This window comes from Pelmatolapia mariae, linkage group LG16_19, assembly GCF_036321145.2.
Source record: "Pelmatolapia mariae isolate MD_Pm_ZW linkage group LG16_19, Pm_UMD_F_2, whole genome shotgun sequence".
NCBI classification, from domain to species: domain Eukaryota; kingdom Metazoa; phylum Chordata; class Actinopteri; order Cichliformes; family Cichlidae; genus Pelmatolapia; species Pelmatolapia mariae.
This window is the reverse complement of record NC_086241.1, coordinates 33,928,591-33,946,269: the sequence shown is the minus strand read 5'-3', so window position 1 is coordinate 33,946,269 and position 17,679 is coordinate 33,928,591. Positions and strand designations below refer to the sequence as shown.

The 17,679-nt window shown below is 40.8% G+C and overlaps 2 protein-coding genes across 3 annotated transcripts in view; one reads left to right on the top strand and one right to left on the bottom strand.

The window, feature by feature from the left end:
- Nucleotides 1–1,789: 1,789 nt before the first annotated feature.
- nmi (N-myc (and STAT) interactor) lies at nt 1,790–9,064 on the bottom strand. Of its 2 annotated transcripts, none has more exons than XM_063497160.1 (9): nt 8,858–9,064; nt 8,667–8,732; nt 7,283–7,441; nt 7,069–7,185; nt 6,297–6,468; nt 5,626–5,732; nt 4,352–4,538; nt 4,135–4,238; nt 1,790–2,725 (listed from the first exon to the last, which is right to left on the bottom strand). In XM_063497160.1, exons 1-9 carry the CDS (start codon nt 8,894–8,896, stop codon nt 2,516–2,518), a joined length of 1,161 nt encoding a protein of 386 aa, XP_063353230.1. In that variant the 5' UTR covers nt 8,897–9,064; the 3' UTR covers nt 1,790–2,515. The 2 variants fall into 2 exon arrangements, with proteins under 2 accessions (XP_063353230.1, XP_063353231.1); XM_063497161.1 differs by having other exon boundaries at nt 8,667–8,729.
- Nucleotides 9,065–15,026: 5,962 nt separating this feature from the next.
- ubxn4 (UBX domain protein 4) overlaps nt 15,027–17,679 on the top strand; it is a 69,471-nt gene continuing 66,818 nt past the window's right edge. Inside the window, exons 1-3 of the mRNA XM_063497146.1 lie at nt 15,027–15,227; nt 16,211–16,313; nt 17,409–17,437. Coding sequence (XP_063353216.1) covers nt 15,143–15,227; nt 16,211–16,313; nt 17,409–17,437 — 217 coding nt within the window. The 5' untranslated portion in view covers nt 15,027–15,142. The remainder of the gene's footprint in view (nt 15,228–16,210; nt 16,314–17,408; nt 17,438–17,679) is intronic.

Below are 17,679 nucleotides of genomic sequence, written 5' to 3'. Positions count from 1 at the left end.
CAAGGGCTAAGTATCTCAATTTCCAAAGATTTCAAGATTCAAGATTCTTTATTTGTCACATGCATGGTTATACAGATATAACACGCAGTGAAATGGGACCTGGTACACTCCTCGACTGTGCAAAAAAGAGAGGGGCATGATTCAACACACGGATGGCCTGAGGATAAAAGCTCCTCTTGAGCCTCTCTGTCCTTGCCCAGATGGTGCGGAACCTTCTGCCTGATTGCAGAAGCTGGTACAGTTTGTTGCCAGGATGGGACGGGTCCTTCAGTATCTGCGCTGCTCTATAGAGCATAAGTCCAGCATCTCCTGGTGTAAATGTCCTGTAGGGAGGGGAGAGCAGCCCTGCAGCAGTGTCCTGCTGTACGGATCACTCTCTGAAGAGCTTTTTGGTCCTGAACACAGCTGTTCCCAAACCAAGTTGTGATGTTCTGTGTGAGGATGCTCTCCACAGCGCCTGTATAGAAAGTCCTGAGGATCTCTGGAGACACCCTGAACTTCCTCAGTTGTCGTAGGTGGTACAGGTGCTGCCTAGCCTTTTTGGTCTGGACCTGATTGTGGGCAGACCATGTCAGGTCTGAGGAGATGTGGACACCGAGATACTTGAAGGACTGTACTCTCTCCACTGGAGCTCCATTGATGATAATGGGCTTGTAGTCTCTGTGCTGACTCCTTCTGAAGTCCACCACCAGCTCCTTGGTCTTGCTGACGTTCAGCTGGAGATGGTTGTCCCGACACCATGATGCCAGATTCTTCACTTCATCCATGTAGGCCGCCTCATCGTTGTTGGAGATGGCGCCCAACACCACTGTGTCGTCAGCAAACTTCACAATGGTGTTGGAGCCGTGGGTGGCCACACAGTCTGAAGTGTAGAGGGAGTAGAGCAGTGGCGAGAGGACACACCCCTGTGGTGCTCCTGTGTTGATGGTGATGCTGTTAGAGACGCATCTACCCACCCTCACCACCTGAGTTCTGCCAGTGAGGAAGTCCAACACCCATGCACACAGACGGCTGTTGAGTCCCAGATCCCTCAGCTTTGTGAACAGTCTGCTGGGCACTATTGTGTTAAACACTGAACTGTAATCAACAAACAGCATTCCCACATAGTTACCCTGTTTCTGGGTTCAAAGTATATGACCACATAACTTTGGGGACAGTAGTTTCTAATAAAAATGTTATGTAAGGTTCCCAGAAAGTTGATTCTGTTTGTCTGCACATTTTACTGTTTTCTTTTGCTTGTTGTTTACTTTTTGTAAAGTTTTGTTGTTTTATTCTGTTGAGTCATCGTAGACCTACACAAGGTCTTATGAGTTTACGTGTAATGAAATGTGATATATGAATAAAATGAACATTTACTCACAATGAACCTAGTCCATGCACGATCTTGGAATGTGGGAGGAAGACAGAAGCCTACTAATAAGAAGGTTGGTCTGCATGTCAAATATCCATGGACAAGATACTAACCCCAAGTTGCTTTCAAGGCATCCACTGGAATATGAATGTGCATGAATGTTGGATGGAAAGAGCATACAAAGATGTTCTTGTATGAATGGGTGAATGAGGCAAGTTGTGTAAAGCACTTTGAGTGCTCAGTTAAAGCGCTATATGAGAAGCGGTCCATTTACCATTTACAGAGGGAACAATGGTGTGAAGCAACAACTAATAATGTGCTAATGATCATGCTGCCCAGCCAGGAGCCACAATAAAACAACACGTGACTCTGGCAGCAGTGCTAACACTGTGGTTACCAATGCAGTTGCCACAAAATAACAAATATAACTCATGTTACTGTTTCAGGATTCATTAACTTTATTAAGCACAGCATAGAAGACAGTTGAGGCACTAGTTTAAATTGCGGGGATTTTCTTCGTACACAGGATGACGGTGTATCTGAAAGCTTCCTTTGCAGGTTTATAGAGCTAAAAAGGGCAAGCCAACTAGATCATAGATAGCTGTAATAAAACTGCAGTTCTCACCTCTCAAGTGGTAATTTACCAACAGAAAATATCATGTCATCCAGCACATTATACGTTTGTCTTCTGAAATCCCAGATTTGCAGTTAGTTACATTAACTAAAGGAAATACAATTTTCTGACTAAAATAAGTGATTAGATAATGAGATGTGAGGCTTTCAGCCTACTACCCATCCCAGTGTTTACATGTTCTTATAAGTAGTACTGTCTTTGTGTAGGTTGTCATTAATTTTACAGACTGACTGCATAAAATATCACACAGGTTCTTTCTCAAGTGATATTCAGAATTTCTTGGTTTTATCTTTTAACATAACTCAAACACCCCCAACTTTACCACATGGAAGATTGTAATCAAATGTATTAAATGCACAGAGATAAAGTATCATCCCGATTAACCCTGCAGGAGAGCAAATAAATGAAATCTCTACAATGTATGACTTCAGGTTGAGCAAGACATTTGGAAATGATTAGAAATGTACTTTAATACAGGGTGGAGCTCGTCTTACATTTCCTATATGTATTAGAGGACAGTTCATGGTGGTTCACAGACTGTCGTCCTTCTCCTCTGTGCTCTCACAGAAAAAGGCCTGCAGGACTTTCGGTTTAGCGATGTACTTAATGCTCTCTATTTCACCACCACTGTTGCTGGGCTTCTGAAAATGGATTTCCAGATGGTCCTGGAGGTCTTCCTCATCAACCATGTCCTGAATGTCATCCAGGAGGATGGTTCGCTTCGGACAGCCACAAAAGGTCTGAAATAAATCATAAAAATTTGCTTTATTGTTGCTCTGCAAACTTTTAACAACTTTTACAACAACACACACAAGCTTTATAACAACTTGTGTGGGGGGGTGGGGGGTGTCGTTAAGACTTATTCATGTAGGTGTGTGTGTATTTCAACACATAAGAAAGCCCTCTAACGCTAACACTGCTTTTCTACAGACTTAGTAATTGCAAAAAATTTTTAAAAATGCAAATACTGACGCTTACTATGATGTTATAATATAATATTTCTATAATTATATGTTTGTTACAAGTTGTGAAATAATTACATATTTTTGTCAGAGAATAATTATTTTACTATAGCCATAATAATTATGTATTATGAATGTTGCAAGTCATAATAAACAATGACTATGTAACAAAAAAAAGGCTTTCAAACTTAAAGAAGACTTGCAACCGCCAGTGTTAGTCCTCACTGTCATAGTTGACACACCCATAGCATCAATTTCAAGATCCTACGCCACCCTGTTCTCAAGTTATGGCATTTCAGAAAACTTGATCTCTGACCTTGACTTGATGTCTCGGTCACTGAGATTCAAACTTGGTCAAGAATCTTAGTAGCCGCACCTGTGGTGTGTGTGACATCCCATCAGCTCTCAATACAACTTAAAAATCCTCAAAAAACAAATACCAAGACAGCTTGAAATAAAATATAACTCTTTTTTTAGAAGTATTCTCGTTTCTGTTAATCTGAAGGCATCTGAATGCAAAGTTTTATACCAGTTAAGCATTATTAGTGCTAAAGTGAAATAACTATCTTTCACGTTCATTAAACTTGCATGGATGCATTTACATAATTGCAAAAAGACACAGCCTCCCTAAATGTAGAGGTTTTATTGGTTAATGTTAATATTAAAATAAACAGGAAAAATTTCTCCATATGTCTCTGTTGGTGAAATTTTAAGAAATTAGTTTCATAACACGTTGTGGATTCTGATGACTAGGCTAAGTAAAAGAAAGGAATTATCCAGCAGGAATGGCTATTTTGTTAATTGAGTTAGTGATTTCCATTAGTAGCACGACCTTTAAAGGTACGTGGGGTTTGGTAAGTATAGTTTTCCGAGTCATAAATACATTTTATTTGATATTTTGTATTTTGAAAAATAAAAAGGTTTGAAAGCGTCAGCTTGGGAATTAAAGGTAAACTGCCAGTGTGGGGCCTCTCTGCGTGGGCCCCTGTGTGCTCCAACAGTCCAAAGGCATGCACTGGTGACTCCAAAGAGACTCCAGGTGTAAAATGTGAGCATGAACGTTGCCTGTGTCTCTGTGTTAGTCCTGCAACAGACTGGCAGCCTGTCCAGTTAAATTTTTTACAAGTGATAAATTGTGCTTTTAACTAAGTTAACAAAGTGCTTTTAGTCTCAGTGCTGTATCTTACCTGAAATCTGCGCAGCTGGTATTCGTAAATAGGTCCAACCTGCACCTTCACTTCAGTGTCCAGCTCTACATCGTACCTTCCCCTCAGGACAAGGCTCTCAGTAACTGCACACAAATGCACATACATACAACTATTGTAATGATACAAAATTACTTAGAACAACTAACTAAGAATAATGAACTGTGTAATGTGGCACAATTATCTTATAGAGTTTTACCTCCAGGTTGGAGAAATGTGACACACCCAGTCCCAGTGTTCTTGTCATACTCCACTTTCTCCACCTCTCCTCCTCCTCTACTGGGCCTGGAGAAACTAATTTCCAGTCGGTCTTTCATTCTCTCTTCTGGCATGACATCGGGGACGTTGGAAACTTTCAGCTCCTTTCTGGAAACGTCAAGGTGGACCTACATCGGTGTGAACACACACTGTTTACAGGGTGTTGATCACTACAAAACAACACTCAGTGTAACATGGGAATCCCCCAGCAGCCTACACCTATTGCAGCATAACTAAAGGAGGTTTCAGGGTCACCTGGTCCAGCCCTAACTATATGCCTTATCCAAAAGGAAAGTTTTAAGCCTAATCTTAAAAGTAGAGATAGTGTCCGTCTCACGAATCCAAAGTGGGAGCTGAAGGCTCTGCCTCCCATTCTACTTTTAAATGTCCTAGGAACTACAAGTACACCAGCAGACTGAGAGCAAAGTGATGTACTTTGGTATATGGTACTATGAGGTCTTTAAGATAAGTTGGGGTCTGATTATTCAAGGGTTTGTGAGGATTTTAAAATTATATATATAAATATAAAAAAAATTATAAGTGGAAGAAAGCAGTCCTATATATCTGTTTGCTGACCTCATGCTTTGCGTTTATTATTTTTGTTTTATTAATTATTATATTTACTGTATAGTATGTTCTTTATGTTGTCACTTAGGTTTTCATATTCCAGCTTAATTTTCCATTTTCTGGTTCTTGATATTAGGTTGTAGTTCTACTTGTTGTTTGTCCCAGGAGGTCATTCTTTCTGCTCTTTTGTGTTCTCCGTGTCAAGTTTACGTTCCTGTGTTCCTTGTTTAATTACTTCCTGTTTTAATTTGTTAATTCTGACCCTGCCGCACACACACACACACACAGAAGGCCATATTTTCCATGGGAATGACTCAGGATGGATCTAGTTCTGTATTGTTAGAAATGCTTCTTAACTAAAGCCAAAGTTTTTTGGCTTTAGTTAAGAAGTATTTTTAGGAAAGTATTCTCTGTGTGTCATCACAGCAATAAGTAATCCTGGAGATGTGTACTGTCTCACTCCTACTCTGTGGACAGATTTTAATGACCTGACAGTGTTACAACTGTACAAACTATAGAGAGGAAACTAAAGACACAGTCAACATAAAAAATAAGGCTCTAGTTTCTTTTTCGTTTTAGTTGTGAACCACGAGGCTTCATTTTCTAACTGAAGCATAAAAACCCCGATGATACTGTCGAAGCATCTACCTCAAACTTCACAGCAGGATCCATGGTTATTCTTCTCGGCTTCACGTCCAAACTGCTGTTCTCACAGGACACAGAGCACTTGGCAATTTTCAGGATCTGACGAGCCACTGCAGACCAAGAATATGACAAAACGATGTGTATCATTTGCAGTTGTACTGAGAACATGATGTACGTTAAACTAAAGAGATGAACATTCATGTGGCAGCTTCAGATACAGTCCCAATCAAAAGTTTAAGACCACTTGGAAAATTACATAAAAATCATAATTTGCATGGTTGGATCTTCACAAGGTTCCAATTAGAGCTACAACATGCCACAAGAAGACATGGGAGTGAGACAAAACATTTTCTTGAGCATGAAATGTACTGAAAATAAAGCTTAAAGTGAAACAGGCTGTTTTACAGCTGATCCAAAGTTTACGACCACACCTCCAAAAAAACCCATCTGTCTGTCTTCATTTAAATTGCTTTTTTCAGGTGATATTAAAAATAAGAAATCATAATTTCATATTTAATATCTGAAATTGAAATTCTGTTTTTTCACTTAAGCATTTAACTGTCTTGTATGTGTCTTTTTCCAAGTGACAGTGCGAACTAAAACTTTTTGGTTTTATTAACATTAACATAAGTAAGAATGAACCATATAGAGTACTGAAGTCAAATGACATCTACCTTTCTCCTCCTCAAAGGTGATGAGAGCCTGTCCTCCCTGCAGAAGCACAGCAGCTCTCTGGCTGATGGTAAACACTCCTCTGATTGGCTGACTGTCCTCGTCACCCTCTTCTCTTGTTTCTTTATTCTGAGAAATGAATTTCACCTCTGTGTCTGGGATCTGGGCATAGATCTGGACAGATGGGACAATACAGAGTTACAGGCCGTTATCTGTTTCAATGTGTATACAGCTGTGGTCGGGCGTTTGTGTCCACTGATCAGGAACATGAATGTCACCGTTTTATTTGGGGCCGTGAACTGCCTTTCACAGGGTGGAATGACTGTAGAGCATAGCTCTTGAAGGAATTTTAAAAACAGGAATTGGATGCACAAGTTTGAATTTAATCCACACACACTTAAAAGAATATATCCGAGCCTGTACGTCTATGCAGTATCTCACAAAAGTGAGTACACCCCTCACATTTATGTAAATATTTTGTTTTCATGGGACAACACTGAAGATATGACACTTTGATACAATGTAACGTAGTCAGTGTACAGCCTGTATAACAGTGTAAATTTGCTGCCACCTCAAAATAACTCAACATCAACATGCAACTTGCTAAGGGACATCTGGATATGTTTGGTGATGTATTCATATATTGGAGCCTGTAAGTATACATTTGGATTTTCCATGTGTGGAAATCCCATAATTACCATCACATTAATGCCCGTGATTAGTTTATGTAAATGTGAGCAGCTGGACAGATCTGAAAGTGTTCCTGGTTTTTACCTTGAATTTCTGCTCTAACTTGCGGGACTCTGTCTTCTTAGCCTCCAGTTCAGAATGACATCTCTTCAGTTTCTCCAGCAAATCTTGATTGTATCTAGTCAGCTTCTGGATTTCATCCTATGGAAAAGAATAAAATGGAATAATTGGTGAGAGTTATGTACTCTCAGTTTCTCTGAGTGTAGTGTAGATGTTACAGAGATGACAATAAGTGTACCTGAACTGTTCTCATGCTTTGATTAAATTCATCCTGGGTCTTCTGTTGGTTTTTGACACAAGCGTTCATCTCCTGCTGTGCGTGTGACTTGGCATCATCTTCCTCCAGCTTTTCTAGTACCAGCCTGGTTTTCATATCATCCGCTTTTTCGAATCTAGCCTTTAAGAGCGATAGGTGGTGTTCAGAGAGAATACAACTGGAGCTGTGGGCAGTCTACAAAGGGACTACACGCTGCTCAAATAAAATTATTCTCTCACTGACAGATATTTAAACATGGCCAAATATACTCAAGTCATTCTGAATGATATAATACCATGCTGATAAGTAAGAAAAGTACAGAACTGAAAGAGAAACAAAGCTTTACTTAGTTTTTATGTCCTTATGAGGAAAAAGTGGAAGAACTGAAGCGTTTATAAATAGTTTATGATATAAATTTAAAAGAGAAATCCTAAATGATGCTGTGCACTTGACTCACTGATGAAACTCAGTATTCGTGCTGCATCCCCCTAGTGTTGTATGCCTGTATTTTAGTTGACATTAACCTTATGTACCTTTATTTATTTTCTATATAAACAGGCTCCTGAGCAATCACTAATCAAGATCTGTACTGATCACTGCAATTGTGTAGGTTTCACAAGATAATGGTGCTGCCCTTTACAAACTATGACCAATCTTTCCCCCAAACAAAAGACTAAAACAGTGTTTATTCGTTTTTGGTCGTGCTCACTTCACCTGCGCCTCGTTTGCTAAAGTGTGAGCCATCAAAAGTTCAAAAGCCATCAAAATAGTTTTTAGTTGAGCAAATATAGACCTACAGCTACACCCTATGGAATGTTGCCTGAGCCCATTCCATCTGACTTTCACTTGCTGAAACGAGCTGCTTTACGGTTTCTCCCTGTTTACTGCAAACTGCATATTCTGTGCAACCAAATATAAGTAACCATTTAACGTTTAAGCTCAAATGCGTAAATAAAATGTATCCAATGATGTCTCAATGCTAATAAATGTATATCAATGTAAATAATGACGTTTATTATAATATGGCCATTTATATAGACTCTTTCAGGCTTTTCAGTCCAGTACGTTTATTTGTAGAACATACTTAGTTCCGGGCTTGCATTCACGATGCAGGATTGCATCTCGATTTAAATAAGAGATCTGAGAACTGTAATTACTATTTAAATCACTCAGATCACTCCCAGTACTCAGTAAACAAACCACCTTCTTCTATAAACGGAGAATGAAGACACTTCCGGCTGAGCAGTTGTCGTTTTCCCATAAATTTATTTTGACGATCGTGAACTTATTTTACTATTAAACTAAAACGCTGCGCTACTTCACGCCTGAAAATGGAAAATGTAGTTCAGCATTAGTTCCGGCCTACCTTCCATTCCTCCAACTCTCGCTTGGCCTCCTTTAGTTCACCGTCTTTATCCAGGCCTCCTTCCTTCTGCCAAGAAAGAAAGACATCGTTAACTGTGGAGCACTTGTTTCTTTTTAGACGGACTAAAACAGGCAAACAAACAAACAAGCAAACAAACAAACAAACAAACAGATGAACAGATTATTACTCACCTTATCATTTAGCGAGCGACTGCCGAAGACCTCAGCCATAATCTGATTGACAGAAAAGAAACAGATATGAAAACTTCACTTAGTAGCTACGATCCAAAAATCAGCCAGCTGTGACTGCACTGCCTCTTTTTTGAGTACTTATTTTTTCTGTCGAAGTCAGAAAAAAAAACAAAGTGCCCCTGTTGTGCCGCAAACAGCTCAAAATCAAAAGTGAAAGTTACAGGCTGGTGTGACGAGCTTCCCGGTATGGAAGACCAAGTGCGACAAAAGTTCACAGTTAAACAAATACAGTAAATTAATAAAAACGACTCGTGTGTGTGTTGGAAGCTACTGATTCTTTAGATAAAGGACAAAACATGTTCGCCAGATAACACGCAATTTTCTGGCTAAAAATATGTATAAAAGTCTTAACCCAATTAATTAAACAAACAAACAAAAGCAACGCTTTTACAAAAAAAACAAAAAACGATTTTATTTTTTTTTGTACATGTATTTTATTTTAAATATGTTACCAATATGTTACCTAAAGAATCCATAGACGGGGGGAACGTGGAATGAAACACAAGAAGAGAAACAGAAAAGGGAAACAAGACACAAGGACACACACTCACACTTAAACACAAACACACAGGGAGGGACACAGAGGTCAAAGACTATGGCGTTATTTTTGTGTCACTATTCTGAGCGCACATTAAAAAAAATTGAGTACACGTAAAAAGAAATTGCGAGTACAAGTGTTGCATTTTGAAGAGAAATTTATTCCTGAGCAAGGAAAAGCTAAATTTGAGCGAACAAAATTCATTGCTGCATACAAGAAATGTATTTCAGTGTTTGCTATTATCCATATACACACACAATAGCAGCCCCTCTCGCTCAGTTTTTGCATTTGCTCTTGCTCAGATCTCTGCGGACCTGCTCGCAATGTGTTGCACGCGCTCACAACATCTCTGCCCCTGCACGCTCAACTCTTTCTGTACAGTGTTATATTTGTGCCACAAAACCAAAAAATCACAGACTTGGATGCAAAAATTCTCATTGGCTGTTTTGGTCACCAATCAGCTCACTGGCTACTGTAGCCAAACCCAGGCAAACATCCCAGTATGCATTTTGTCCAAAACTCAAACGAGGCATTTGCGGAGGAACGCAGAGTGGCGGAGTCTGAAATATTACTCTTTCTGGATCACAAAATACTTTTAAGACATATTCAGGCTAGAAAGCAGGCAATATAAGAATATAAGAAATTCAAAACAGACTAAACTTAAGACTACTGATGAACCTAAAACATAAACATAATACAAATTAACACCGAAACACAACAAACTTAGAATGCTGGGTCAACATGACCCAGAACCATGACTCTCAGGTGACTGCATAATGAAGCTCATTAAGAGAAGGACAAGGGTTTGCAGCAAAAACAAAGCAAAGCAAAGGGTGGCTACTCTCAGGAATCTAAAATATAAGACATTGTTAGAGTTATTTATCAATTTTTTGATAAATAACAACAAAATTATATTTGTATCACTGGCTGTTATGGGGAGACCCTGGTGTTCAGATAGCCTTTCTTTTATTCTGCTCGTGCTTCACACATGCGCTGCTTCTGCAGCTCCGGGCTGCACTTTACAGCACAATTTCTTCTGGTAAAGCTCACGTCTGCTTCTCTGCTGCCACACAGGAGGAACAATGTTGACGTTTTTTTCAGAAATAATCGATGTTACAGAAGTAACAACAAATAAGAAGAAGTCAGTAAGCTCATCTGTTACTGCTCAGAGTGGCACAGTCTAAAGAAGTCAGTTTCCTGGATGGTGATGTGTAAGCAGCTACGTTGTAACACACATTGGAAGTTACTGTGAAAGGAATGGAAGGAAAACTGAAAAGGTAGCAAGTCAAATACAGCAGTTCAGTTCAGCTTTAGTGGTGTCTTTACACACTACAAGTGAGTAAGTCGTGGTCAAGGTCAAAGACAGCTCAGTTCCTTTCATGAAAATCGCTGTATTACTATCATAATCAGTGGAGCTTCCCTCAAAACCCTCATTATGAAGACTGAGAAAAAACCTTTAGGACAGAGTTTTGGCACTGTACTCCCAACTTTGAGACATCTACACAAAGTGCTGACTACACACTTTTTCTTATTACACTTATTATTCCAGGTGGTGTACCTGCTGCTTTAGTGCCAGTTTTTCATGAATCAGAGTCATCTGTACTGAGTTAATGTTTTTGATACTACTGCTTCAATTTTTTTATAGGTGCATGTGTAAAAGAAACAATACCCCACCTTTCATTATTATTTTTGCTGTGGATTGTGAAGACCAGTATAGACAATTCAATCACTTAAACACTGGAATCAAAAGTGTCATTAAATAAATATTAGATTGATATATAAATATCTTATTCAACGATTACTGTCATATAGATGAGAGGAAGCGAGAAAAACAGACTGGTGGGTGAGCTCCATTAACTCATATCAGCAGAGAGAGAGAGAGTGGCACTCTGTGCTGTAAATTAATTAAAATATCTTAATAAAACTGCCTCTGCTTTCAAGGACAAAATAGAACAGGAGGAGTCTGTTCTCTGCTTTCAACAGAAAATGTTATTTGCAGCATTAAGTGATTTCATCCTCATGATAGCCTGTTACTCACATACTGTGCTGCCATAAGTAAAATATTTATACTGTAAAAATAAAATCTAGAAAAAACCCACACATGAAATGACAGATTTTTCTTTTCCCAAGATACAGCAATAGAAATTTAAGGAAAGTTTCTTCATGGTTCAGAGGTTGCACAGCAGAGTTTAAAGATAATGCGTGAAATGGACTCTTATGATTGGTCAGAATTAGCCAATGAAAATGTGATAAATGTTAACTTTTTACAAAGAAGGAAAACACATTTCATTTAAATGAATATTTTTAAAATTAATTAAAAATAAAATCAAATGTTATGCCAGCTTCTAACTTTACTTGACAGTGTGGAGAACAAACCTGATAACTCCCAGAAAACTTAAAAATCAACCAAACACATCCAGTCTTTGAGGGCTGTGAGCAAAAACGACGCCAGCCGAGGCCCTAAACAGCTGGAAGCCTGTGTGGTTATTACAGTAACCCCAGCAGTCGCAGTCTACTCTCTGTATGATTTAATTTATACACTGAATTACTGTGAGCAACACAAATGTTAACAGAGGGAGAATTTTGTTGAAGCGCAGTGTTTATTATGATCATAACCTGCTGTCTTTAACAGTCTCAGTATTGCTCTTTCTTTGTTTGTGTGGGAGTTTCTCCAAAACATGTGCTCATCGCCATTATTGTCAGTCTGGTATTATAAGTAGTTCTGCTTGGAATTGTGCAGGGCTTGTCTGCGTCAGTGTTTCACAGAACAGCATTATCAATATGTGGCATTAATCAAATTGGCCAGCAGATGTCACTGTGGACATGTGTTTTTCCATTATTTTGAAACCTTGACCGGCTCTAATGCTTCGAACGTTGCATTTTGTTTTTGTTTTTTGTTTGTTTGTTTTTAGGAACTTTATTGAACAAACAATGAGTATATAAGAACAACAACAATCAGCCGAGACTGCAAGACTAGGCTGACCAACCTGTGCACTGCCTGGATTGATTACAAGAAGGCCTATGACTCAATGCCCCACACCTGGATCCTGGAATGCAAAGAACTGTACAAGATCAACAGGACCCTAAGAGCCTTCATCAGGAACTCAATGGGGATGTGGCGGACAACACTAGAGGCCAACTTCAAGCCCATAGCACAAGTCACCATCAAGTGCAGGATCTACCAAGCAGATGCTCTGTCCCCACTGTTGTTCTGCATGGCCCTGAATCCCCTCAGTGCGATCATTGACAAGGCTGGCTACGGATACCGACTACGGAGTGGAGCAGTTGTCAGCCCCCTCCTGTACATGGATGACATCAAGCTGTATGCCAAGAGTGAACGAGACATCGATTCACTGATCCACACCACCAGGATCTACAGCAATGACATCGGAATGTCATTCGGACTGGAGGAATGTAGTTGGATGATAACAAAGAGAGGGAAGGTAGTCAGAACTGAGGGGATCGAACTACCAGAAGGCAACATTGCAGACATAGAGCACAGTTACAAGTACCTGGGGATCCCACAGGCAAATGGGAACCATGAAGAGGCCGCTAGGAAAGCTGCAGCCACCAAGTACCTGCAGAGGGTCAGGCAAGTCCTGAGGAGTCAGCTGAACGGTAAGAACAAGATCTGGGCTATCAACACCTACGCCCTGCCCGTGATCAGGTACCCTGCTGGGGTAATAAGTTGGCCAAAAGAGGAGATAGAAGCCACTGACATAAAGACAAGAAAGCTCCTGACCATGCATGGAGGGTTTCACCCCAAGTCCAGCACCCTGAAGCTGTACGCTAAGTGGAAGGAAGGAGGCCGGGGACTGGTGAGTGTCAGCACCATGGTCCAGGATGAGACAACGAACATCCACGAATACATCACGAAGATGGCCCCAACTGACCGAGTGCTCAGTGAATACCTCAGGCAGCAGAAACCCAAGAAAGAGGAGGAAGAGGAGGCACCATCATGGAAGGACAGGCCACTGCACGGTATGTACCACCGGTAGATAGAGAAGGTGGCTGATATCCAGAAATCCTACCAGTGGCTGGACAAAGCCGGACTGAAAGACAGCACAGAGGCACTAATCATGGCAGCACAGGAACAAGCACTGAGCACAAGATCCATAGAGGCTGGGGTCTATCACACCAGGCAAGACCCCAGGTGCAGGCTGTGTAAAGATGCCCCTGAGACAATCCAGCACATAACAGCAGGGTGCAAGATGCTAGCAGGCAGGGCATACATGGAGCGCCATAACCAAGTGGCCAGCATAGTATACAGAAACATCTGTGCCGAATATGGCCTGGAAGTCCCGAGGTCAAAATGGGAGACGCCCCCAAGGGTGGTGGAGAATGACCGGGCTAAGATCCTGTGGGACTTCCAGATACAGACGGACAAAATGGTGATGGCTAACCAACCGGACATAGTAGTGGTAGACAAGCAGAAGAAGACGGCCGTAGTGATCGATGTAGCGGTTCCCAATGACAGCAACATCAGAAAGAAGGAACACGAGAAGTTCGAGAAATACCAAAGGCTCGGAGAAGAGCTCGAGAAAATGTGGAGGGGGAAGGTAACGGTGGTCCCAATGGTAATGGAAGCACTAGATGCGGTGACTCCCAAACTAGGCGAGAGGCTCCAGCAGATCCCAGGAACAACATCGGAGATCTCTGTCCAGAAGAGCGCAGTCCTAGGAACAGCTAAGATACTGCGCAGGACCCTCAAGCTCCCAGGCCTCTGGTAGAGGACCCGAGCTTGAAGGATAGACCGCCCGCAGGGGCGAAGGGGGGATTTATTTATTTTTTTAAATTATATATATATATATAAATACACACAAAAATTCACATATATGTATTGCTTTGAGAGCCTTTTTGTTGGTGGAGTCTTTCCACATCCTTGAGAAAATGACAGAAATATGGTGTTTTGATAGTAAACGTACATTTATGGATAAAAAAATGTAGCTAAAAGTATTAATAAATTTATTATAAAAAACATTTATCATTCTTGTTGGGGAACTTAAAGAAACAGAATAAAACATTTTCCCATCGTAAAGAAAACTTCCTTAAAATATGGACAATAACAAACCTGCTTAATTCCTTCCAGAAGCTCTGTGTAGAAGAACAGTACCAAAAAAGATGTGTCACAGTTTCTGGATGATCCCCACATAAAATGCTATTAGTGTTTATGTCTCTTTTAATCACGTTACTCACGAAGCCGTGCTAAGTTTGCCCGTCACTATGGCAGTGGGTGGGCCTGGACTGCCCATTAGCCCATTTCTTATTAAATAAACACTCTTTTCTATAGTCATGGGCACTTCATTAATCCAGTTCAACATAGTTACATTCTTTAGAATGTAACTGTGTTGATTTGACACATGGATGCAATGAACAAGAGGAGAGGTGATTAGAGATTTGCAAAGTTTAGGGCCAGGGAAGAACAGAAGGAGCCTCTTTTCGAGAATAATTCATTAGCATAAAGTTGAACCGATTGTGATTTACTAGTGAACCTGGAGGAGGCAGTAATGCAACACTTAGGATGCTGATTGTCGTTAAACTGGAGAGAAGAAGAGAAGCTGACGCTGCAGCCAGCTGATATTCGCTGTGAGCGGAAGTAGAAAGTGACAGGCTGACTGGGCTTTAGGTTTGGTTAGCCTAGCTGCTCGTCCGTGTCTCCAAAGCAGAAACACAGAACTCAGCTTGCAATGATGCTTTGGTTTCAGGGCTCAATTCCTGATGCCATTAAATCGGCTAAACAACGGAGTTTGGTCTTTGTCGTTGTCATCACAGGTAACAGTGGAACACATGCGAAAACTCTACATGGTGCTAGCCAGTTAGCGTTGGAAGTCATTGTAGCCATTAGCTAATTAGCATAGTCAGTGTGTTATGAAAGAAGTCGTCATATGTATTTGATGAATACCCACCGACAGCAAGAATACAGAAGTCTAGTAACGTATCTATGGTGTACACGGTCTGTTGGTGTAACGTCCTGTGCAACAGCACCTGCTGTCCTCACAGCTGAACCGGGCTGACGTAACGCTAGCGTTAGTTGTTTGCATTCCGCAGGCCAGTCCGAGGATTTCATAAATGACGGACAGTCCGTCCACTTCCAGAACAGTAGCTGAGTACACTCATGTGGCCAGCCTCAGCGCTTTCGTCGTTACATCACAGTATTACAGGGCGGTGTGGAGCAAAAGGAGCTCCACATGGTCAGCATGGTTCACGATATGCCGCATATATCTCTGTGTTTTGTAAAGCGAGATGTAAAAAGAAACACATTCATGGAAAGGCTTACGATCATATGTATAATAAATAACGAATTATAAAGAACTAGACCCATGGCGTGGTCTCCTTTAAACAGCTCTCTACAATAAGTCTCAGCATCACCCTGTACCAGATATAAACAGTCTTCTTAGCTGTGCTAATAGTGTACAACAGTGTATTGATTTTAATGTGACTTTTGATCTGAACAGATGTTGTCGAGCACGAAGCTGACACAAAGTGACAAGCAGCTTCTGTTTTCTGTGGGGTAAAAATCTCTGGTTTTGTGCCTCCATCCTGGCACAGTTGTTTATGTGTTTCTGTAATACACCAGTGCATCACAGAAACACTGAGAACAGAAGAGAGAAAAGTGGTTCCCAGATTACGCAGAGGGACGTTACTGTAAGAGTTGGAAAAGATGAGACTTGCACTTCTTTTGCAGTTCCATCAGTGAAGCTGGACCCATAGTTTTGACCACATGTCTCATCAGTTTCCTGTCACTCTGTCCTTAGGAGAAGATGAACAGTCTGCACAGCTGATGTCCAGCTGGGAGGATGACAGGGTCTCAGAGGCAGCCCAGAAATGTTGCGTGGCCATCAAAGTGGAGGCCAAGAGGTAAAGAGTCATTTTAGTTGAAAGTAAACTGCTAAATGATGAACCGGGATTTAAAGTTACCTGTGTGGAATTAACTGTACATAAAATCAACAATAGATTGAGGTGTACTAGCAAAACCTGCTGTGGCGACTTTAAAATCATATGACGTGGTGCTTCATGGATGTTTGTAGATATGATCTGTTACACATCATTTAGTTTCAGCTTCTCAATATTGAATCAGTCGAACATGACCTAAGTCTGTGTGTACACTCTCCTTCTCACCGTGTTGGCCAATCTGAATGAAACTTTGCAGAAACATTGTCATACATACAGCGATTATGAATATTGATTGACATAGCATGTCACAGCATGATTTATTGACATAGAAAAGTTACTGTATTTGGCGATTAGACCCCGATGATCGATCATAGCAGGATGAATCCCAGCAGTGATGAGATTTGGGACAGGACGCCCTGGAGTCTAGACTCTGGTGGTGATGAAGATGAAGACTGAGGCTTGGATGGAGCTATGACTGAGGTGTCTGAGGTGGAGATGGGGAGGAGGTTGGTTGCACGGACGCGAGTCTGTTTAAACCAGAGGCTAATTGGCTCAAAGAAGGTGGACAGGATGATGATTGGACTAGAGTAATGATGCAAGTATTGAGCTTGACAGTGTGGGAAAGAAGAAGAACAGAAAAGCAGACCTTATTAAACTTGTGCATAAACTTATTGTTTTTAAAAAGATGTGTTATAAAGTCTTCTGTTACCTGTTCGTAACTTAACAGTCACCAAAAATTGTATGTGCTGTGGAATTTTGTGTGAGTCACCACTAAATGGAAAAGTATTGATCATTGTGGGTTTTTGCCATTCATGTAAGGAGGATCACTTTTCACACTTTTTCCTCCCTGTGTCACCAAGCCCGTACATCCAACTTTTAATGGCAGGTTTTGCAAACTGCTGCTGCTACTTTAAAGATCAGCCCTAACTTTCCTTTTGATGTAAATCTCGATCACGCTGTCAGTCTAACAAGCATTTGATGTAATATCTCTAAACAGAGATGTTAATGTGCATGGAGTTAAACCATGAAATGTTTCAATTTTTTCTTCTTTCCCCACAGTGACACGTGTGCACAGTTCTCCCAGATTTGTATCCTTCTGTTGTGCGAGGTTTGAGCTGGTGCCGCAGTGCTTACTAAACTTATTACTGACTTGTCTTTGGGAACTGGGTGTCTTGGCGGAGCCTCACAGCAAGAAGGTTCTGACTTGATCTGATTTTAGAGCTTTCTGTGAGCATGTTTTGCTTGTGTGTCTTTTCTCCAGGCTGCTGTGGCTTATCCTCACAGTTCAACAACTGAAGTTCAGAGGAGTTTTTAGAATCGTTGCTCAAGA